Here is a 24,877-nt window from a genome sequence, read left to right as displayed (position 1 = left end):
GCTGATTCCTAATGAAACCGTCTCAAAGGGCCCTTTGTTTTAAATATAAAAGAGGCTTTAATTGAGGGAGAGGGGGATAGTGACACAAAACAAATAGAAAGCAGAAAATCATTACCACTGAAGAACACAGGACCAGACATTACCCACTGCTATTTGGGTAAACAGCAACAAAATCAGCAGAAAATGCATTAGTGCAGGATAGCAGAATAAGTTCTTTATGCTGTGGAAATGATCCAGTGATTCCAAAGCAGATGGGTGTGGGTGGACTAGGACTTATTTAAAATTTTTACATTGATGAATTTGAAAGTTGAGTATTTTGAGTACATTCATCATCACTACACCTGTTGACGTGACCAAGCTATAAAACTGGAGTTGTGAAGGCAGTAAGCACTTCAAGATGTACTAGTGTACACAATTATGTTGTATTACAGTATGTTCATTTCTTATTGTGCTCAGATTTTTGGATACTTATTTCTTAAAGATTTTTCTTGACATATGAGGTACATGGTGATTGCAATTTCCAGACCGAAAGCCAATACACAATAAAAAGCAAACAATGCTGATCCATTGAAGAGACTCCCACATACTGTAAAAGAATGTAAAATCATTAAAGAGGAAAAGCTGAAAATGGTTACAGCAGGTCAAAGTTCAATGGATAACACATGAAACTGTGACTTGTGGTCTAAAATTGCATTTTTACCAATATCTCCTTAAAAAAAACTAAACGTTAGTAGCTGTATTTTACATTGGATGATAAGGACAAACATTATGCTCTCTTTGAAGCCAAATAAAATATCACATTATAAAACAATACTCCTTTTCCAAAAAAAGATTCACAATATCTTCAAAAAAACATTTCGTCTATTGTGATTCCCCGTTTAAGTTTGGCATCATGATGGGCAGTTGGTGGTATGATGGTTGCCCGAGCCTTTACCTTCTTGGACAACCCTAAGAAGTAAATAGGATGGCCAGCACTTGCGACTCCACCCTAATTTAATGATTTCCTGCTGGGTTGAAAACAGCCTCCTGCTGTGTCTGTGTAAGTTAGTGTCTCCCAAGTCTGCTTGCACACCACAGCCGCCAATGACAACAAGCAGCCAGACAGAACCAACATTGACTTACCCACAATTCCACAGGGCAGTGGAGCCACGCTGATGGGGATGAAAGGCAGTGAAATGTATCAAGTCAGGCAACAGCGTCTGACAACATCTCCAACTTATACACACACAAACACTTAAAAGACTCACACGCACTTAAAGACAAACACACACAAACCAATGTTTCGCTCATATCCTCAAGTAACCACAAGAAACATCCTCAGGTACATTTACATAATCATACTCTAATATACATTATATAAACGTGAAAACAGTGTAATTAAATTAAATTAGTTTTATTATATATGCATTTTTAACATTTGCACTGCTGCTGCCAGGCGACTTTAGTGCACTAAATGAGAAACCGGTCAATAAAAAGGTAAAAGTAAAAAAAAACATTCTGGGTTCATGATGAAATACCATAGTCCTTTGTACCATTTCACATTTACTGTATGCATGCTATGATATAGTGCACATAAAAAAGAAACAAAAAAAAACTAGTAAAAATTTACAGACCCTTATCCTAAACAAAACAAAACTCATGAACAGTAAAGGAACCGTTACTGTCCAAACGCTTTTAACAGAACATCACTAAACATGGAGACCTGAAGAGACAACACATGGAGGTAAAGTCAGTATCACGTTAATGGTAATGGAGTTTGTCATTCAGATGTTAATGTTGATTATAAAGTCAGAAGAATCTTCTTATGCATTCTTTAAACAGGTAGAAATTGAAGATGTATGAGTTTTCAATGGCTGATCTATGTACAGATAATAGAGCCTATAATGGCTGATTTAACTGATGATACATTAAATAATGCCGTAATATTTACTCAACCTTCAATCAAATAAGGAATGTTATCTATTTTGTAGATTGTGGAGTTTTTACCGGACACAAGAGGAACTGACACTTTTCTTAATAAGCCAGATGGGTGTGGTTATTGACCAATGGCAATTATCTCAAAATGGCCAAATATTGGCCAATAAATCAATCTATCACTAATAACAACACCATTCTGCATAGAAAGATAGGAATGGATACATGCATCCTAAAATGTGATGTACCGCCACCTAGTGGAGAAGAATAAATCAACAACAGAACTACAGTACCTTCATTGCCATATATACAGTGTGTGGATGTATAACTGATAAAATAAAGGCTGTTGGTCGCCCATTACAGACACGAAAAGTAGAAACTATTACAGTATGTTGCTATGAAATTTCAAGTCATCCTTAAAGGGATAGTTCACCGATTAATAAAAATTCTGTCATCATTTACTCACCCTCAAGTTTTTACATTTGCATACATTTCTTTGTTACGTTGAATACAAAGAAAGATAACTTGAATTTTTTTTGTATGCAAGCAGATCTGGGGCACTTCTATAGTAGAAGAAAATAATACTATTGAAGTGAATGGTGCCCCAGATATGTTTTGTTATTAACACTTTTCAATTAAAGATATTTTGAAGAATGTTTGTAACCAAGCATATCTGCAGCAGTACTGACTTCCATAGTAGGAAAAAATAATACGATTGAAGTGAATGCTGCTGCAGATCTATATCCAAAGTATCTTTATTTGTGTTAAGCAAAACACAGTAATGTACACAGGTTTGTTACTTGAGGGTGAGTAAATGATGACAGAATGTACATTTTTCGGTAAATTATCCCATAAGGGCAGGGTGTCAGGACTCTGCCTTGAAGTCTTGTTATATTTGTATTTTGTCATGGTGGCAGAGTTCTGGCAGTCCCTGGCCTTGTGTGGAGGTTCATGCCTTGTTTTTGTGCATGATCTTTTTCAAAGATCATGCACCCTCACACAGGGTGCATGATCTTTGAAAGCCAATATTGATATTTAAAAATCCCCTAAACAAACACGCCCCTACCCCAATAGAATCTGGACCTTCTTTTGATAGACTCGCTCCACACATACGCAGGCAACAATGTCAGTTTAGTTAGTAGACACGCCAAGTGTGTTTTGGTAGTCAGTCAGCCCGACTCCCTTTTCCATAGTGTTTTTCAAAAATCACGCACCCCACCTTTAAGGTTGTATTGAAGGATCATAGCTGCACATACAGTATCAGTTATCAACATGATTCAAATGACTACTAACACATTCGAATGATAAGTACTTTACTGAGCACCGAACCAGCCACAAACCCCTTTAACTGCATCTGAACAGATATAACATTAGGGTTATTCAAAATGAGTCATTGCGTAGCGTCTTAGAAGTCCACAGCAGCATTTGCTTGGATGTACAGTACAATACAGTATTTCCAATAAATAACAGAAGTTTTGCGAAATAGTTCACATGAGCTGTATGCCAACCCTTTGATGTACAGATTAAATGTTAAAGAGGGATAAACAACATTCACATGCCATATTTATACAGTAGCTTGGCTGACGGCACCTAGTATGTCTGCTTTGGTATTCACACATACGAAGGGACATTCAAGATTACTAAACCTCAGTGTCATTGCTCTGTTGACACCCTTAACATAGTGTCCAGTGAATTAGTACTAAATCAAAGTTGCAAGGAAGCCATTCCTTTGTACGTGTTGAGACGTTGCTTGGTCCAGAGCTCACCCCAAACATCCCCTACAGTATACTGTACATGTATTCACTGGACAGAACTGTTCGTTGTCCAGTCTCGCCTGTAGCATGTAGGCAGGTCTACAGCCAGCATCAAGGTTTGTGTTTAAAATGAGCCTCAACTGGACAAAAAAGAAATATATGTATTATAAATAAATGAGAATGTAAATGAAATACTCTATTTTCATTTTCAGGTCAGACAGATCTATTTTTTCACAGGCAAAGACAAATTACATAGCAGCTTTAACATTTTAATATGAAATTGCTTGTATGGGCGTGTCTAAAACCAGTCCAATAATATATAATATCTACCTGCGTATTCCTGCGGCATCATGGGTCGATTGACGACTCTTTGAAGGGCTGCAATCCAGTCTTTTTGCTCTGCTTCTGTTTCACATGCAAACAGAAACTTCCTATCTGGTGTTTCTATGGTGATGCCATACTTCCAATGGTAGCCCTGGATGGAGGGTGGTAGCCCGGGTACGACTTTATAGCTGTTCTCCTTGCTGCCAATGAACACCTCTCCACGTGCATATGCATCCTGAGAAGGGAAGAACGGCTGCTTATAAGAATTGTGCATGGGAACCAGTGTTGGGTGTAACTAGTTACTAAGTAATTAGTTACTGTATTTTAATGACATTTTCCTTGAAAGGACAAAGTAATGGATTACTCTTGTTTTCCAGTAATTTAATTCCAGTTACTTCTGATGTAATTAAACTAAATACTTTGTATGGACTGTAGATCAATTATATATAACACAATAGTGGATTTAAAGGTCACCTTCTTCCTGATCCCATTTTATAAACCCTAGTTAGTGTGTAATGTTGCTATAATAGCATAAATAATACCTGTAAAATGATAAAGCTCAAAGTTCACTGCCAGGGGATATATTTTCTTTAACAGAATTCGCTTTTTAAAGCCTACAACGAACAGCCGGTTTGAACTACAGCCCTATATTTCCTGCTTTAAAGGAATAGTCTACTCATTTTCAATATTAAAATATGTTATTACCTTAACTAAGAACTGTTGAATCATCCCTCTATCATCTGTGTGTGTGCACGTAAGCGCTGGAGCGCGCTGCGACGCTACGATAGCATTTAGCTTAGCCCCATTCATTCAATGGTACCATTTAGAGATAAAGTTAGAAGTGACCAAACACATCAAAGTTTTTCCTATTTAAGACGAGTAGTTATACGAGCAAGTTTGGTGGTACAAAATAAAACATAGCGCTTTTCTAAGCGGATTTAAAAGAGTAACTATATTTTATGGCGTAATAGCACTTTTGGGAGTACTTCGACTCGGCGCAGTAACACCCTCCCTCTCCCATTATGAGGGTGAGAAGGGGAGCGGACCTTTCAGGCGAGTCGAAGTACTCCCAAAAGTGCTATTACGCCATAAAATATAGTTACTCTTTTAAATCCGCTTAGAAAAGCGCTATGTTTTATTTTGTACCACCAAACTTGCTCGTATAACTACTCGTCTTAAATAGGAAAAACGTTGATGTGTTTGGTCACTTCTAACTTTATCTCTAAATGGCAGCACTGAATGAATGGGGCTAAGCTAAATGCTATCGTAGCGTCGCAGCGCGCTCCAGCACTTACGTGCACACACACAGATGATAGAGGGATGATTCAACAGTTCTTAGTTAAGGTAATAACATATTTTAATATTGAAAATGAGTAGACTATTCCTTTAATGATGTCAGTAGAACAGTTTTTTGACTAAACTCCGCCCACAGGAATACGTCAGTTGCCAGCTAAACTAATGGCAAGCTAAGCTGCCACCAAATCACAACACACTAAACAAACTACACAATCAGAACTTGATACGTATTTCTGATGGAGGGACTTTATAGAACAAGGAAGACATCAGCCCATTTTAAAACAGCCCTATTCAAAAACATCAGCTGACTTCACTCACATCTCAAATTTGGCTTCCGCCATTTTGAGTACCTGAAGTGGTCGCAAAAGAACTAGAAGCTATGCCTTCAATATGCTGTGAGCATCAAAATCGCTATTTTTACAACACTAAGAAGGCTCAACACAACATGATATTTTGCTCGAAGTATTACCTGTGTCTCTACACGTGAACTCGAGCATTGAGAACATTGTTTGTGTACACAGAGTTTACTAAAGAGAAGGTTTTGAACAACAGACTTTGGTTGTTTTGGCGTCCGCTCGCCGCCATCTTGCCAGTCAAGATGTATCGATCTCCAAATGCGACGTAAGAAGGGAGGAGAGAAAAGATGGATAGCTCCTAAAGCATAGTTCCATATAAATGCATGGATAATTTGTTGTTTTGTCGCAAGTGAAAAACAATATTGACTTTCTAGTTAAAAAAGGAGCCTCATATGAGATTCATTCAATTGCATTCAAAAAATCGATTCTTTATGTCTGGCAGAGAGGGCGAGTGGACACCATAACAGCCAAAGTCAGTTGTTCAAAACCATTTTTAGTAAACTCTGTGTACACAAACAATGTTCTCAATGCTCGCATTCATGTGTAGAGACACAGGTGATACTTTGAGCAAAGTTTCATGTTGTGTCGTTCAGTGTTGTAAAAATAGTGGTAGTTCGGTAGCAGCGGACAGCGGCTGGAAGAACGCATCAGGGATCGGGTAGGCATCGCATCCTATAAGATATTTAATTTAAGTAGCGTTTCTTTTCATGACATTCGAGGTGTGAAATGTTGTCTTTCGTAGCCATCTCCCATATCTGTAAAATTCATAGACAGTAAAAAATAAGAAATCCTTAAAATGTAGCAAGCTAGCCATAGCCTACTGGTAGGTACTTAAGATGGCGGCAGGCAAGTCGATTGACGTAAAAGGTCACATGACTGATATTCATGAATAGAGATAAGTCAATTGTGTGAAAATTTTTTTTACACATGAAACATGAACACGTTATATTGCACACTGTAAACACAACCAAAGCTTCAAAAACACAGAAAGAAGGGGAGCTTTAACATTTAATTTAAAGTCTAAGGTTAAAATGCATGTTTTTTATGTATCCTTCTCACTTTAAATACTTTGGTGAGTTAATAAGAATAATGGTAACTGTCAGGATCCTGCCAAAGAGTCTTGTTTTATATTTATGTTTTGTCATGATGGCAGGGTTCTTACAGCCTCATGTTCTATGTGAAGAATCATGATCTTGTAATTCGGGTCATGTGCCTTCGGTGTCTCGTCTCTTTTCTCCGCCCCCTTGTTCTCCCTGTTAATTGTAATCATTAGTTCATTCCCCTCACCTGTTTTTCCTTGTTTTCTTGGTTAGTTTTTCCTATTTAATCCCCTTATGTCTTTTGTCCTGTGCTGGGTAATTTTGTATTGTTCATGTGTTATCCTGTCTGATGTTTATATCAAAGTCTTGTCAAGTTTAGTGTTAAGTCAGTCTTCTAGTGAAACCTTGATTAATGTTGTTTGCCCCCACGTGGGCTTTTGTTTTCTGTGTTTTGTATGTTAATAAAGTGTTCTTTGTTCACTCCCCCGACATTGTCTTCGCTTGGGTTCTCTCCCTCCAAAATTCCTGACAGGTAACACTATAGTGTAATTCTCACTATTAACTGATTGGTTATTAGCATTAATATTACTGAGATATTGGCTGTTTATTAATACTTAAAAAGCACCTACCCAATCCTACCCAATTTTCACCAGTACTTAAACTTAATTATTTTACTAAGTAATAATAATCAGTAATTAAGAGTATATTGAGGCTAAAGTAGTTAATAGGTAGTTAATAGTGAGAATTGGACCTTAAAAAGTGTGACCAGAATAATTTATGTACTTTTATATGATTTATTCAAGCCGTTTTAAGCCTATCTTTGTATCATTTATTAAATAGCATTTAGAAAGTAATTAGTAATAAGTAATTACATACTTTTTGGAGAAAGTAATTTGTAGAGTAATATAAATACATGATTAAAAGTGTAATAAGTAACTAGTAATTAATTACTTTTTTGAGTAACTTACCCAACACTGATTGCAATATGACATTTAGGAAAAAAATCGAATTTATTTCAATAGAAAAATATATGCATTGTTTTCTCACCAAGGGATCTTTAAAATACATTAACCTCCTATCATCCATGGTAAACCACCTTTTCTTAAAGCCCTCTGTATGCTAGAAAAGAGAAGACTGCAATGTAAATCAATGTAAACATCAGAATGAATGTACAGTCAGCAGGTCAGGTGTATCACGCTTAAGGGTTTTATTTCTGAGATAAACAGTAGTGGACTATACTCAACATTATCCATCTTAATTATTAATATTTTTTTATTATTATTCAGTCTTTTTAAATATTAATTTGAAAGAGCACAGAGTAATATGAGACACAAACTACTAGAAAATACTTACCCTTGGGCCAGTTTTCTCCATGAAACCCTCTTTCATAAAATTCCGTGTAAGTCTTGGTACCAGCTAAATGAAAACCATGCACAGGCCAGAAAAAAACATACTCAATGTCAAGAGGTCAGTGCCTATGTGAACACTTCATTACAGCCTTATTTTGAAGATGGAAACATGGATAATATTTCGATTATTTTTGTATTAAATGACAGAAATGCTGTCACGCTCATAAGTCAATTTTATGTGTATGTGTCAGAAATTTGGTCCACATACGTCCTCATCATTAGCTCCAGGAAATGCCACCTTCTGGTAATGAAACCGTGCTGCCCGGATTGCAGTGAACCAGTCCACCATTTCCTGAACACACACACACACACACACACACACACACACACACACACACACACACACACACACACACACACACACGCACACATGAATTACAGGACGATTTTGCAGTGTACAGCTGTAGCCAGTAGAGGCTGCTTTATGATGCTATAACTCTTTCACATTGTGCATCTTCCACAACTCATATCTCAGGTCATATCTTATATCTTACAAAAGAAAAAAATAACTCTTAAACTGGCTTGCAAACAAATAGTGTTGATTTTTCAGTAGATTAAGCGCTTGTTGTAGATTCAACTGTAAACTACTTTTAAAAGTAAGATTATGTTTCGGGTTGGAATGATAAATATTTGTTAACAAAGTCTGAGGATAACAAATAAAGCACAATGGTGAGGTGCAAGAGGAAGAGCTTCTTTAGAACAAAAAACCACATGCTCATACTATGCGGTAAAACCGCCCGAATGACTGATGAAGCAGTTCATCATCTGGTTTAGCTTACAAAGAAGAAATGCCCCAAATACCCACACATGCTTCTCCAGCCAAGTTTATCTACAATCCAACAAAACAAATTAAAAAGCCGAAGTCTAAGAGGCTTATGTGGATGTTCGGCTGATCTGATTTTCATTAGGCCAAAATTGAAACCGTTCATGTTATGCAAAATAAATTTTTCCGTTATCTTGTAAGATAAAAATTGTCCCCCAATGTTTGGAAATGAGTGGGTTGTCCCCCAATCATGCATCTTTATGTTTTTAATAAAGGTTGAAAACGTATTCAAAGCTATATTTTGAGTCATGCAGGTGTTTTTAAAAATGAACGATTTTACTAACACAGTCTCACCCCATTTCGTCAATATTTGACGACACTTGACCATTCGTCATATGTTGACGTGAAGGGTATACCTTTCGCGTCATTTTTTGACGAACTGGGGACTTCAATACTATTACGTCCGTTGCATTCTCTTTCCTATTTTATTACCATTTGCGCGTCGGTTTAGGGTTAGATTACGCAAAATTAAACAGTGTACGCGAAATTAAACAGTGTACGCGAAATTAAACAGTTGTCACCTGGCGTTGGGGTTAGAAACAGTTGTCACCTGGCGTTGGGGTTAGAGTTAGGTTTGGGTAGGGATGTCATTATGTAAATCTAACCCTAAACCGACGCGCAAATGGTAATAAAATAGGAAAGAGAATGCAACGGACGTAATAGTATTGAAGTCCCCAGTTCGTCAAAAAATGACGCGAAAGGTTTTTACGAGTTTGCTAGTGAGTCAAACAAAAGCACACGATTATCATTAAAAAAATAACGAAACCCTGCCACCAACCCAAAGGTCACAGGAGCAAAAACAAATCGTACAAAAACGGATGCTGATTAATACAAATTAGCCACCTCATAAAATTCGTACGAATTGCCATGAGATAGCGTTAAAACATTAAATTAATGTCCATATTTCCAATCTCAACAACACCTATTTAACATTTACAAATAAAGGAGGAGGGAAAAAATGTGCTATTATTAAAGTATATAACTGAAATGTGCAAACTTCACAATTTAGCATTGATTGTTTAAATCTGTAATGCAGGATTTGCAAATATGCTATTCATGGATGAAGCAATTTCAAAACTATAAGCCGACAGCAAACCCCCAGGCAAACCTGTAAGCCAGCATTTAATCTTATTTCAAATTCAAGTCTTAAAGTTCATACAAACTATGATTGGTTATTGGTTTTATAACAAGAAAATTTGACTAATATTGTTAGTGAACCTAAGAGGACAACATAAAATGATATAAAATATAATAAGATGGTTTTGAGTTACGAGATTTAATTATGCAACAACCTACCATTAAAATATGACCTTTTTGTTTTAACTTAAAAAAGTAAGTTACATGGTTGCCTTTAAATTTTGAGGAAATTCAACTTAAAAATCTCAGTTAAGTCAAAAAAGTTGTGTAAAAATTGTTGTGTCAACGAATATTTTTAAAGTCACCAGGAAATGTAGGGTTTGTCATATTTTCCCAATTGTGACGAATATCCGAGAGACAAGGCTTCTAAAACGAAAAAAAAAGGTAGGACTGGACGTGAATTCTTCCATCGAGAGTTGATTGGATCGTTGAAAGTTGGGTCATGTTGCTATTTGCGATCATTTCCCAGGCTCCGCCCTCCTGCCATTCCCCATGACCAGAAGCAAAGAGTGATCGTTTCAAGATTTGAGCTTTTGTTTAAAGATTATTAGGGCACAATTTTTTTAAAATAATGAAGCTCACAGATAAGTCACTTGAAAAAATATCACAATATTCCAAATAAATTATTTTATTTCATTGTAACTTTAAGTTGAATTAAGTCAACATTTTAGGGCGACCAGGTAACTTACTTCACCTACTTTTTCTTCAGTGCATGTTCTGCATTTCAACCTATTGATACATTTCTACAAGAACATAATAATCTTGTATCATTTTTGGTGCCGCTGGTAGAGTGTGGCGAGGCAAATGCATGGGTTGGGTTTGATTCTTAAAAGTATTTTAGTAAACAGAATGCCATGATACCTTACTGTCTTCATGGTACACAAAGATATTTCTGGTGCTGTTGTCCCTGAGATATGTGATCTGCAGTCCACAGGGGTTGCCTATTTTAGCTGGCTGGAAAGTAGCATTTAGAGTTTCAATCCTCATTATGGCCTTTGGTTCTTTTGCCTGGAAGATAAAGAAAATAACACATGCTTTCTGAATGGCAAAAATATTTCGGGAACCAACCAGAGAGTCCCTAGACCCACATTATATTTTTTACAGACTGTTATGTTTGGGTAAGCATTGTGTGTGAAAATGATTGTGTATGTGTGTATGTGAGTTTACATAACTATGCTTTAGAGACAAAATTGTCCCCAGAAGTGCTCTTAATTTGACATATGCTCCTTCTAAAGACATACAGAGAGATTCAAGAGAAAAAGACTCATAAACTAAAAATAAAATACAATTTATAAACATGTTTTTATTTTAAAAAGCCAAAGGTTTTCTTATAGGTAAGGGGTTTGGATTAGTGTAGCTGCATTAGTTGTTTAATTCAGAGCAATAACAATATTATCATTATTGTTATTAATACTACTAACAATACAACTGCTACTACTATTAATACAAATAATAATAATTCAGTTCCATGTAATTTTTGTATAATTACATTAGACAGTAAATGCACATTTTGTATAGCTTTTACTATTCAATACTAGCTCTTGTAGGCCAATAAAAATATTATTATTTATTATATTGTTTAAAACTTTTTTAAACATAGCAGGTGCAACTTACAGAGAGTTGAAGGGTCACTAAAAACATTGATTTATAAAATAACTTTCATTTAGAAGTCTGAGTGAATTGTTATATTAAAGGTTGACATATTGATGAAGATTGCAGAAGTTTGCAAACATGCAGGCATTAGATGTGTTTGACTTCATGTGACAGGTGGATGACATTACAGTACTGCAAGAGCAATTCAAATGCAGACTCCTCCTTGTAATTCTTGAATTGCTCTCGCGGTACTTTGATGTCGAACACACCTCTTATCTCACTAAGAGGATAAATCAGCCAATCACAGAGCAGCACTGCCTCTTCTGTGACTTGTTTAAGATGTCTGTAATGCAGCAAACTAAAAGGAAGTGGCAGCAGGAGAAACACTACAAATCTCTGATCTTTATTTCCTATTCATAATTAACCTCACATAAAAACAAGTCTATAATATGCGCTCCTTTAGATAGCTAAATAAACATTTGTGTGTGTGTGTGTGTGTGTGTGTGTGTGTGTGTGCACCTAGTTATCCCTTTGGTGTAGTTATGTTTGATAGTAACATCAGTTTTTTTGGACCTTATGGGACACGTTTTGGTCCCCATGACAAAAAAAACGGTTTATAAATCAGATTAAATGATGTGTGTATATAAATGTAAGAAGACCAGAACGAACATCTTGCTTGTTGAAGTACTTGAGCGCTCCCTCTCTCTCAGACAGAATGAACTTGCGACTGAGAAACTGCCCGTTGTCTCGACCGCGTTTCCATAGAAACCCCTCTCTGTACCCTATAAAAGCAAGAAGGAGAGTGATCACAGAAAGAAAGCATGAGGCATGAGTTTTTGCCATTTAAGAATGAATGTGGTGTCTATAAATATCTACATCCTAAAAAATATTTTTAAAGAGAGGAAGTTTACTCTACAACTTACAGTCTGAGGCCAAAATTAAAAAGAGGAAGTGTGAATGGCACGCCATTGCAAAACTCACACCATGGTGCTTAAACAATATGGGTAGTAGCCAGGTCATTGCTATGGCGATGCAATGAGGTGATGTGTTACAGTAGCATGATGTTGTTAGGGTGTTCTGGCCACTTCCTAGGGCATTGCTTTCTAGGATATTTTCAATGACTCCATGGTTAAAAGGGCCAACAACTTAAAGGAACACTTCACCCCAAAATGAACATTTAAATCGACAAACTATTCACAAGACACACAAGAACCAGTGAGATTTTAAAGTTATTAACACATATACCCATATTTTAATTAAGCGCTAGTATATTTTTACTTTAGTTTCATAAACTTAACATTTTTACTTTATTTTTTTAATAAAAGGTCTTTTAAAATCTTTTTTAAAATCGTTTCTGTTCAGATTTTCTCTTTTGCTGGTAGTATTCTGGTACACTGCACAAGTGCTCATGAATCATTCACTCTGCATTACCTCATTAATCAATAACCGTGCCTTCCCCACATAACCGATCAATAACACTTGATTACGTGGACACACACACACACACATACTTTCAAATAAACACACCCTGTTGTGTCCATGCAAAGTGTGTCGACATTCACTGTACCTTATCTTAAAGCGATAGAGAGCAGCACGAAGGAAGTTTTCTATCTGTTAGATGTAAACTGTGGCAAGGACTTAGTCTTTTCTATGAAGAGAGTAACACGATTTGAAAAAACATCCTAATTATTGATTATAACAGGAAGTTTAGTGGTGAGTAAAGAGATAGTTAGATAGATAGATAGATAGAGAGAGAGAGAGAGAGAGAGAGAGAGAGAGAGAGAGAGAGAGAAATTATAATAGAGGCCTTTTGTCTTTTATATATAGATATAGATATATAGATAGATAGACAGACAGACAGATATAGATAAATATATAGATATAGAAACCCAAAACAAGCTAATACGTACTTAAAAAAAGCAATATCATTTGAGTAGGAATGTAATACCCTCTCTATCAGCATGGCAGAAAAAGATCATACCACTACGAGAGCAATATTGCATTCATACAACAGTGTTAAAGCACAAGTGCAGATAAATGTGGAGATAAATGCACAAAAAATAAAACAATGTAGTCTCTATATATGCAGTCTCTTTAAAAGTGTCTTTTGAGCAGAACTACTAATTTCCACCACTGACCCGAACCCCAGGGTGACGGGTAACACTTACAGTCGTTTATTTTACAGAAAGATCGTGAGGCTGAAGGTAGTTTAAAGGCGTGGTCCATTATCAAATGTTGATATTTGAAATCCCCTAAACAAACGACCCCTACCCCAATAGAATCTGGACCTTCTTTTGATAGACCCGCCCCACACATATGCAACCCAGGCAACTATGTCGGTTAGTAGACACGCCCCTTACATCTCATTGGCTAAAAGTGTGTGTTGGTACTCGGCCGACTCCCTTTTCCAAAGTGTCTTTCAAAAATCACACACCCCACCTTTAAAATGAGCGCTTATATATTCATCAGTTTATAGTCTGTGCTAAAAGTTGGTAGCAGAAAGTGCACTATTTAGGGTGCAAACTAGAGGACTTCTCGGGTCCAAAGAAGTATATCTGACCCAAAATGACCCGAATCACTTTTTAACCGAACCCGACGTGCATACATTTTTTTTTTTTTAAAGAAAGACCTGACCTGTGATTAGACCTGAGTCCGACCCGAACCAGTGGCTATTTTTTAAACCCGTCTGGACCCAAATGTAAATGGCACCGATGTGTGCGCAATTTGCATCCTCGCATGCACAAATCAGACAGAAGAAAAAAAAACATTGGCCTTGCATCTAATTTGGCCCGCTGCTAATTTTATTTTCCTTTGTTATCTGACGACATGAACGTAACTGCTACATTAAATTCACATTAGATAGACAGATTAGATAGACCTTTTTTTTGGAATTTTAGATTTTTTTTTGTTATGTTTCGTAGCTCTGCTTCACTCGTTTATTTCTCCACAGGGACTGTTTGGTTAGTGTTGTGTGAGCTGCAGACTGCGAGCAGATTGGATTTCATTTGGCGCTACGCAGACCGCTTGGTGATGTCAAAGTACCGCGAGAGCGATTAGAAAGCAGACTTCTCAATGTGATTTCTCGAATCGCTCTCGCGGTACTCTGATGTCATTCTTTTGGCTTTTATTGAACAACATGAATACACCCGTCTGCTTTACAGTTACTTTTGCGCCGTGATAATTTGATTTCATATGATGATCGGATCGCGCAGTGCCGCATGAAGTCAAATGCACCAAATACCAAATAGCCGACTGTATATGAGGTTAAACCTGCCAAAGTAGCAAGTGGAGCATGCGAATGGTGAGTGATTCAGATGTCAATTTATGAATGAAAGTGTCAAAGGTTTGTCACACACTGTTAAGTATTTTCACGCCTTTTTAAATGGGTATACGGAAATCCTTGACCATTTGTGGGTAAATTGCGTATAACGGCGTATCACCTTAGATTACAAACAAACAAGAAAAAACAGAGTTACAAGACCATAGCCTACTCTAGTAATCTGTTTCATACTGAGCGCTTCATTTTCGCGTTGCTCTTTCTCATTATCTGTAAAGCTCATTCATGACTCCCATTTCGCGTATTCGCTATTATACTAGCATCTATGGTTTTCAAAAGCGGTAAACTCAGCGCGTCATATTCAGCACCAAGATGACTGACATATATATTAGCGAATTAAATGCAGCACCAAACAATTCCGCACCAACCAATAGGCTCTTAGGCTGTAAGCAAGCAAGCACGGAGGCCCCTATTGGCCGGGGCCCCTGGGCTCAAGCCCAATCAAGCCCAATGGTAAGTCCGGCCATGGTTCCTAGTCATATTGGACTACAAAATCACAACTTTTAATTTTCCGTCGGTCTTAGTACACAATGTAACTACAAAAGAGTCAAGTTTTAAATAGGAAAAATATCCGAACTCTTTGGTCATTTTTCAGTGTGCTGCTAATGGTCTAATCAGATTCAATGGATTGTGCTAAGCTATGCTGAAAGTGGCACCGCCAGACCCAGAGAGCGCCTGAATCGATTCCGAAACTGTAAAAATCAAATGTTTAACTCTAGGGTTAGCTGGAAAATAAGCCTATTTTTGTCGCTTTAACATTTTGTGTTTAAGTGTGTTATTTTAAGTCTATTGTGAACATTGTAATTACATTTATTTAATTGATTTCACTTTCTTGCAACATCATTTTAATCTCACTCAGAAAGATCTGACCCCTTTAACTTTTGTAAATCAAAGATAAGGCTGACCGTTACAAATTGTGGTGTAAACTCATCTTTTCTCTTTAATATAAAACGATTTTAAAACTATAGTTTTATAGTTATAGTTATTGCTCATTATGTGAATGGCCCTTTACACTCGGCCACATAAATAAAATAGGCTTGTTTAACCTCTTGAGCCATGCGGTCACAAATTTGTGACCTGAAAAGGCTGCCTCCAGAGCCGACGTTCACACTTTCACCAGCACAAATGCTCTTTTTAAACACATTGTGTGTTTATTCATGTTACATAAGTACTATAATAAATGAGAGCAAAAATATTCTCATGTTTCGGTTATATAAGTGACAGCACATCATTTAAACCCTTTTTAACAGGGATTGCATCCTAATAGTGCATTTATTGCCACCAACTATTATCACACAGACTCTAAACGCTATACCGACTTGTTTTTAACACATATCTGGATGTGTGTATATATAGTGTTATGTGTCTTGTGCTCTACTCGTCTCGTCAATTGCAATAAAAATCTCGGCTGGGTGAGAGTTCTGACATTCAAAACAAACAGACTAAAGAGACTAATAGCTATAATAACATTCTGGGGTGATTTCCCGGACAGGGCTTACCCTAGTTCCAGACTAAAATGCTGCTTTGATTTAAAAATCTTGTACTGAAATATTTTAAAGGGGCGCTAACAGGTGTTTTCAACAATATTAAAATAGTCTCTGGTATCCCCAGAATGTGTCTCTAACGTTTCAGCTCAAAATACACCACAGATCTTTCATTATACGATGTTGAACATGGCCATCTGTGGCTGCAATGAAAATTTTTATGTGTGTCTCTTTAAATGCAAAGAAGCTTCTGTTCCCCTCCCCGTATGCAAAGTAGGAGGTAGAGCACTTACACATTTGGACTACATCAAAACATGTGTTTCTGACAGAAGGTTGAACTACACGCTCATAAGGCGGAGTCTGTGAGTGGTAATGGGTGGGGCATAATCAATGTGACATCACATTGATAAAAGATCCCCAACAGCCTGTTTTGTGTGACTGCTGAGGTTTAAAGGAGATTACACAAAAAAGAATAGATGTATTTGTATAATAACAGGATGTTTCTGCACACACACTGGTGACTCATTTTCAGCTTGAAACAGATGGATAGGTGGGCTTTAACATATAGCAATGCCATTGTTTTGTCTAAAGATGCACACCATTATTGTTTTTTGTAAGGTTTGTTTGTAATAATGTAATACCGTAATATAACTAAGGTCTAGTCCTAGAATAATCTAAACCCTGTGCGGGAAACCGCTAGCCTGGTTAGCCAGACCTACATCAAGATGTAAGGTCTGGCAACTCTTCACACAAACGGCTCAATGCAAGGGGCGGGATATAAGGTTGTCCCTCAAAATGCCTCTGCACGCAATAGGATAGCGCTATGACTAATCAGAGCAACGAAGAAGGTGACGTAGTTACCGTAACCAGTCGGCAAAACTCCAAACACATCTTTCTTGCTTAAAAAGGACTTCAGTAGGGTTATTTGCTCTTCTCTCAAAGAAAAACATAAGTCTAAGTCCTCCAGAGTCGCGGCCAAAGCCGCTTCAAAAGAAAGCTGTTCGCCAGCAGCAGCAGCAGCCATTCAAGTAGGAACCGTTGCAGCTCTGTCGTCATCATGTTAAGCCCGCCCCACATACGCTACACACGATGTGATTGGCCTGACCAAATTTTGGTTTTTGGAGCTGTTAAGTGTATTGTGAGTGCCTAGACTAAACCCTGGCAGCAAATATATTTTGCGGCCGCTAGGGTGCGTCTAGATTTCTAGGCTAGGAAACCGCACCATTGTGGTATTAAATTACATTATGTAATTACACTCTTATAACAATAAAATAACATCATACAGTTTCATTTCAATAACACTTTACTCTAATACTAATACAATGTTTGGTTTGCCTTTAAAATAATACAGACAACAAGCATGAGAAATGGAGTCATGAAACAATGTGTTGGGTGTCAGTGGGAACAGAAAATGTCACAAGCCAAATTCAAACTGAGGTCGCCCATGCAGAAATACCAGCACACATACAGTACTGAGTACTCTACCCTCCAGGCCACTTCTTCTATTACAAATTTGCATTTTTTGCAGTTTTGTCTGTAACATTATTAGAGTGCAAACAGCCATGCTATGTAGCACAGTGTGCAGATATTCAAAACCCCAGCACACACAGAAATGTGCTTGGGCTGAATGTCTAAACACAGCTATAATGCCTCAGCAAATCTCCCACACATAAAATAACAGGGAAGGAAATTAAATACATCACAAATGCATGGTAACGTGTGTTTGCGGGTGCATGTGTGCTTGTGTGTATCAAAGATGACATCATTGTCAGCCAATAAGATTCCCCCGCCCAGTAAATAAGACTATAAAGCATGAAACAGGATATTATAAGTGGTAATAAAACTGGCTCTCTCGGTTAGAGGCAGCATGGACCTCTGAGACAAAACTCACAGGGTCAATTGTGCATACGCAGGAACAAATAAACTTCTAGAGAAGCTGAAATGAGAGATGTGAGAATGATCTCATGGCACCGTCACCCACAATAACAAGAACTAATAGTACAGAGAGGCGGAGACAAAGAAGACAACAAAGAAAGTGTCGTGTGTGCTGGCTCTCACCTGCTGAATAAGGCTCTTGTTTCTCGATGTGTACAAACTCCTGTCTCTCGTATTTGGCCCTGATCCATTGTTCTCTCAAAATTCTGCAGATGAAAACAAAACAACGGGAATGAATGTGTTTATTAATTTCTTCTTCTTCTTCCTTTATTTCTTAACTCCATTCCAGCATCTACGGCTATATTCATGGCGAGAACCAGGTAATCCATACACAAGTTTTATTCAGTTGTGTTGATTTATACACAAATTGGGGGAGGGACAATTTGGTATCTCCAATTTGCCTAACTTGCATGTTTTTGGCCTGTGGGAGGAAACCGGAGTACGATTATTAATTTCAAAGTTACTTTAACACCATACATAGTGAAAAAGAAACTAAAGAAAATGCACAAAAAACAGGACTAAAGGACTGTAAATAATCTTAAAGATATACATATATATGATTTGTACTATAAAAGTCTACATACAGTAGGGGAGAGCGGGCACAACCTAATGCTTTTTAGCTTTGGCTCTATTATTTAAAAAAATATTTAAGTTAGATGAATATTTTTTTTCACACAATAAAATAAACACATAAATATCTGCTACACATGAACACTTAAAGTTATTTGTCGGACCTACCATTAACGTACAATTACACCAAAAGTGACAGGAGTGCAGACGTGACCCCATAGGTGGGGTTCATTGTAACAAACAGAGGGTTTTTTGTAACACCTGATAGAAAATTTATTTTAAACACAAATAATTCAATAAAATTCTAAAGGTGGATATTGTTTATATTTCTGCCTATAATAAATAGATATCCGCACATTCATCCATCCATGATCCTTCATCTAACCATCCTTGTATTAAGCATCAATGCATATAAATAGATTTTTTTTAAAGGGTTGCAGAATTAAAACAAAAAAATCATAATTGTAAATAACTTTCCCTGATATTGTATTAACAGTTATCATTTTAATGAAAAGTATTTACAGTGTTTTCATTTTATTATCATTGTATACCCGAGGCTTAACACTGTGTGACAACTAACCAAGCTGTGTAAAAAAAAATTCAATTCCAGCTATCAGTTATTAGATGTTGCTGATATAACAGTGTAATGTTTTAGGTACTTTTTCAAAAAGACCAACTTCACACTTAAAAAGTGCATGTTAGTACGATGAACGTACATGGTACCAAATGGACACATATCTGTACCCAAATGGTACATATTAAGACCTTTTGAAAGGGTATTGCCCCAATGACCATTTTTTGGGCATTTTCTTTGACAGTGTAAAGCCTCATACACATTACAAGCGATTTTGTCGCTTTGTGTAGCTCGTCTGGTCGTTAGGAGGCGTTTGTGATGGTTGTCAATAACAAATGAGTACCGTCCATTCCTGTAACTGACAAGAGAATAATGACGTGAACTCCACTGCTTCGCTCCCATTGGTACGCTCCCGAAAATCACTTATCATTTGCATAAAGTTAAACTTTCTCGTGTTGCTGAAAACACCCATCCAGTCGCCAACGGTCACTTTAGCTTGTGTCGCCGGAAGTTGCCAAGTTTCCATTGAAATAAATGAGATTGTGTCGCTCTGCTATTAATAATCGCTGACAGTCTGAATGGGGTGTAAGACTAAAATCTCTTATGACACCCAAATACACAAGTGCTTGATAGGTGCTGTATCTTTGTGAAAGACTATGATATATTTGAAGAGCTTAGATGCAAAACCCTCTAAGTGCGCCTGACACATTTTCTTGTAAATGAGCATTTTTATCAGACTCTTAATGGATTTTGCCAACAAAGCTGTATTTCTGAATGGTATGAGGCTGGGATTAAGTGGATTTTAAGATAAAGTATTTGATAAACATAACGTATAATACGTTCCAAGAGCATTTGGTTAATATCATTATCTCCTTTTTGAAGTGGCTTTTGCATCTGAGCTGCTCATTTGTTTTGTAAGCTCATGTGGATTAATAAATGTCAGAAATTAAGATCAGTACAAAGTAAATTGGATCAGTTTTGATTTTCTTTTTACCTAAAACCAAAGCACTCTATGTGGAAGCAATATTTAGGGTGCAAACTAAATATTTCAGCCAAAAAACCACAGACCACACAACACAACTATAGCAACGGCACACCAACAGGAAGGAAATAAACTTCTACACCTCTGGACCACATTTATCTTTCTAAAGCCTGAGAAAGCAACTCTGCAAGCCAGACGGTTGCTCTGGGCACCTTGAGATGATAAATCAAACACACTTATTATGCAGCTGATGTCATAATGACCAACCATACCACCCCAAAAAACACAACTACAGTACAAGACAGTATTTTTAGCAAGACTTTATTTTTTCAAACCAGGCTCACTCGCAATATGTACCTGCGCCTACATTACTGCATTGCCTAAAATATGTTGCTGCAGGTTGCTACATAACGCTGCATCATTCGTTAAAATGTCCTCTAGAGGCGTTTCGTTTTTGTCTGTTTTGATGCGGGATTTTTAAAAATTAAGAAACAAACACATACATGAATTAAAACCTGCACGCCTATGTTAAGTAAATTTGTGCCATTTAGTATGACTTACGCTGTCCATGTGGTTTTGTAAAAAATGCCCATGGAATTAATTAAAAATATTGCACACCCAATGTGGTAATACTTACACCGCAGGTGTGCATTATTTGTAAATAATTCAAAAGTCAATTATTCCTCTTATACCACGTTTACCGCAGACATTTCTCTGGTGGTTATTTTAAGACATTTGACAGGTTAGGTGTGTGGTTTCCAGAGAAATAATCAACACCCGTGGAACATTTCTCAACCATTCATTACTGCCCCTTCTGTAAGTCGCCACTATATTAAGTTCTTGACATTACTTTGCCAAACGCGATCAATCCTGACAGGAAAGACATCAAACGTTTATCCACCACAGTCACACAAGCACAAACTAAAGAATATACACCAATAATGTTCAGTATTGTCTGCTTTGTAACCTTGGATAACCAGCATCAAAACTCATAAAAAAACAAGTGTCTCCAGTGCCCCTAGTGGACACCGACTGAAAGGTCCAGTGAAATATACTAGTGAGAGACCGATTTATTTGCAGTGGCCGGTATATCAGTCAATATTTGGATTTTTCTCTATGGCATCAGCCGATAAATCTTTTCAATCAACCCACTACATTTTCTGTTACTTCAATTTGTTGTTTGTAATGAAAAGACACTCAGATGTAAAGCCAAAGTCAGACAGACAGTAAAATGACCAATCATTGTTCACTTTTTAACATAATGTTATGTTGTGTTACACAGCAAAGTGTTATTTAAAGCTCACATAGCACACGCTGTTTCTGCATTTCTGATGTTAATCTGGAGTGCCTATAGAGTAGTATTACATCCTTTATATCTCCAAAGAGTCTTTAGTTTAATCAGATTTATAAAAAAAATATAAGCTTTACCAAATCTTTGCGATAACGTACGAAAAAATGAAGAACACTGCAACACTATACAATAGAGATGCGCGGTTGACGGTTACAGCCGCGGACTCCGCGGATAAACCGCGGATCGGGCGGATGACGTGACGAAAAATAATATTTTAATTAAATTCGGGCGGGTGGCGGATTGACTGCTTGCTATTAGCTGTGTCCTTCTAAGCATGCAATCTTAAAAGGTGAGCACTCTGGCTTTCAAGGTGGCAGTCTCAGAAGTTCGCAGAGACAACTGAAATGAGACGGTCTAGCCTTCTGAGGACCCATTATTTGCGTCACCTGTTGCACGCGCCCCCAGTAGCCGCCCACCGCGCCTGTCAGCAGAAAACAGCGGAGACATTTCTGACTTATTAAAATGAATATGTAATCAGAAAAATATTTATTTATTTTAGAAAATATGACACATTGATGTAGATTAAACTATTCAACAGTATATCAAATAATCAACCTTAGAAATACACGCAACATAAACAGAATAATATTAACACAAAACATAACTTATAATACTAAAACAGTGACAAGAAAAAGTTTTCTAATAAATACACAATTTTATTGAATAAAGGTTTGTATTGTTTGGGATATAGCCTCAGCTGTTAAGGATCCATTCGTTCTATCATTAACAGCGCAGAAATGAGGACGCATTTTGACACAGCTCTTATCAACGCCGGCGAAGGAGGTACGTGGCAAACTCAAAAAATGAGAATTAAAAACAAAGGAAATAGAAGGTCAGAAAAGGGTTGCCTGAAATAAGTTTTACAAAGTGGTAAATCAGGATGACACCAGTGCAGGCTATATTTGTGCGTTTAATTTAGGCTATTTAATATTTATTTATTTATTTTTGTCCCTGTGTGCCGAACGGAGACGGATTCACTGCTGATATTAGATCTTTCTAGTCTCGCGGCTGTCATCAGCAGCGCTTTGCATCGCCCAGTCAGCGGATGGCGGGCGGGTGCGGTTTTGAAAACTGGTCAGAAACGTTGGTGCGGATGGATGGCGGACGGATGATGAGTTTTGTGATGCGGTTGCGGATGACATAATAGCCCATCCGCGCATCTCTACTATACAACACTGTTTAACTTATGATTCACTACATGTTTGTGTCATTTATATAATATGCATGCGCCTAATTCCAACATAAGACAGAAATCTTACTTACCGCATGCAACTCATGACCCGGTTGGGACTTTTCAATTAAAAATCCGGCACATCAAACACACACGCAAAACTCCGCTGCTACCCCGGATAATACACTATATCCATTGTTTCTATAAGGCTGGCTTTCTTCTAACAAAAACACTTTTCTTCTTTTGTGCCATTGTTGAGTTTTGAAATTAAACAAAGCTGTGTCGCGTGATGTGATGTATGCAAGTTCTAGCATCTCCCGCTATATGATGTTGAACCTGGCCATTTGTGGCTGCAATGAAAAAATTTTTTTGTGTGTCTCTTTAAATGCAAAAAAAGCTTCTGTTCTCCTTCCCGTACGCAAAGTAGGTGGTAGAGAACTTACACATTTGGACTACATCAAAACATGTGTGCTTCTCAGTTCTTATTTGTGCATCCTCGTTTCCTTTCCTCACGTCTTAGCTCCACCCAAGGAAAGACGCAAGGACGGAGGAGACGAAGTATTAAGTGAAATGATATCCTCTTTCCTTACTCTCTTTATAATGTCTATTCTCTGTTATCAAATTATCAAGTGCGTTAAATATTTAATAAAAAATATTTAATAAAATAAAGTTAAATACATACTTGAGTTAGAGTTCATATCCTTACTTACATTAAAATAAAGACAATCTTAAAAGTTCTGTAAAATGAATATATGTATCTATACCACTGATCATGTATATAGATCGGTGGCTGATACATAAATATTAAATAAATATACTGTCTGAAACGAGTATACATTTACAATAATTGAATGAATAATACTGTAGCAAGATTTATGTGTGTTTAATGACGGCACGATGTGAAGGCTGAGGAGATTTATACGTGCGTCAGGTTTAGTTGATAAAACACTTCCGCATAGGATACACATGTGCTCATGACTCCTCAGATTGCCTCCTAACTCCTCGTCCCTCGGGTGCAATTAAAGAATTGAGATGTCCTACATGATGGCAGAGCTTGATCGGTTTCCGGGTCGTAGGAGCGAGGAAACGAGGAAGCATATTGAGAAGCACCCCATGTGTTGAACTAATCGCTCATAAGGTGGAGTCTGTGAGTATTCATGGCTGGGGTGTAATCAATGTGACACCACATCGATAGGGGATCCCCAACAACTTGTTTTATTTGAATGTTGCAGTTTAAAGGAGATTACACAAAGAAGAATGTTTCTGCACACACACTAATGACTCATTTTCTTATAGAAACACATTTAAAAGTGCATTTTTTAGGTTAGGGGGGCTTTAATATATAGCGGAACTTGGAGTAACGTATTTCAAGTTACGCATAAATGTAGGCAAATGTACGTAAGCATGTTTTACAGGAAACAAGATTAGGAATAAAGTAATATAGATATTTAGATCAGTTTGTTTCTCCCATATAGGAGAAATTGTGATGTAGTTTTTTATCGCAGTCTTACCTGCAGTCTGTGTGGGAGGGGCGGTAATAAAATGGTGGAACTTGCTGTTCGTACTTTGCCTTCGCTGCCTCATTCCCCATAGAGGTAATAAACTAAAAAAAGAGAATGTATTGAGGAAATATTGTTCAAGCATTACAATACCTAATACAGAATGACTTGCATGGCAGGTATCAAAGATTTTGAACAATGTTGCTACTAGGAGTGGTTTTAACCATGTTGCTATAAAGTTGACTGGGCTGTTACTGCCAAGTTATTTAGTAGACAGTGGAAATCTACCTGTAGGTCTATAACTCTAAAGTCTAAAGTTACTTCCTGT

At 37.2% G+C, this 24,877-nt stretch overlaps 1 protein-coding gene across 1 annotated transcript in view; it reads right to left on the bottom strand.

Moving 5' to 3' along the window:
* Nucleotides 1-1,374: 1,374 nt before the first annotated feature.
* LOC135734637 (arf-GAP with dual PH domain-containing protein 1) overlaps nt 1,375-24,877 on the bottom strand; it is a 34,564-nt gene continuing 11,061 nt past the window's right edge. Inside the window, exons 3-11 of the mRNA XM_065253499.2 lie at nt 24,562-24,653; nt 18,526-18,608; nt 12,316-12,428; nt 10,915-11,061; nt 8,302-8,385; nt 8,038-8,100; nt 7,732-7,803; nt 3,999-4,227; nt 1,375-3,808 (exon numbers count right to left, since the gene is read on the bottom strand). Of these exons, the coding sequence (XP_065109571.1) occupies nt 3,780-3,808; nt 3,999-4,227; nt 7,732-7,803; nt 8,038-8,100; nt 8,302-8,385; nt 10,915-11,061; nt 12,316-12,428; nt 18,526-18,608; nt 24,562-24,653 (912 nt within the window). The 3' untranslated portion in view covers nt 1,375-3,779. The remainder of the gene's footprint in view (nt 3,809-3,998; nt 4,228-7,731; nt 7,804-8,037; nt 8,101-8,301; nt 8,386-10,914; nt 11,062-12,315; nt 12,429-18,525; nt 18,609-24,561; nt 24,654-24,877) is intronic.

The sequence above is a fragment of the Paramisgurnus dabryanus genome, chromosome 1, assembly GCF_030506205.2.
Source record: "Paramisgurnus dabryanus chromosome 1, PD_genome_1.1, whole genome shotgun sequence".
In the NCBI taxonomy this organism is placed as follows: Eukaryota; Metazoa; Chordata; class Actinopteri; order Cypriniformes; family Cobitidae; genus Paramisgurnus; species Paramisgurnus dabryanus.
This window is presented reverse-complemented; position numbering and strand designations above follow the sequence as displayed.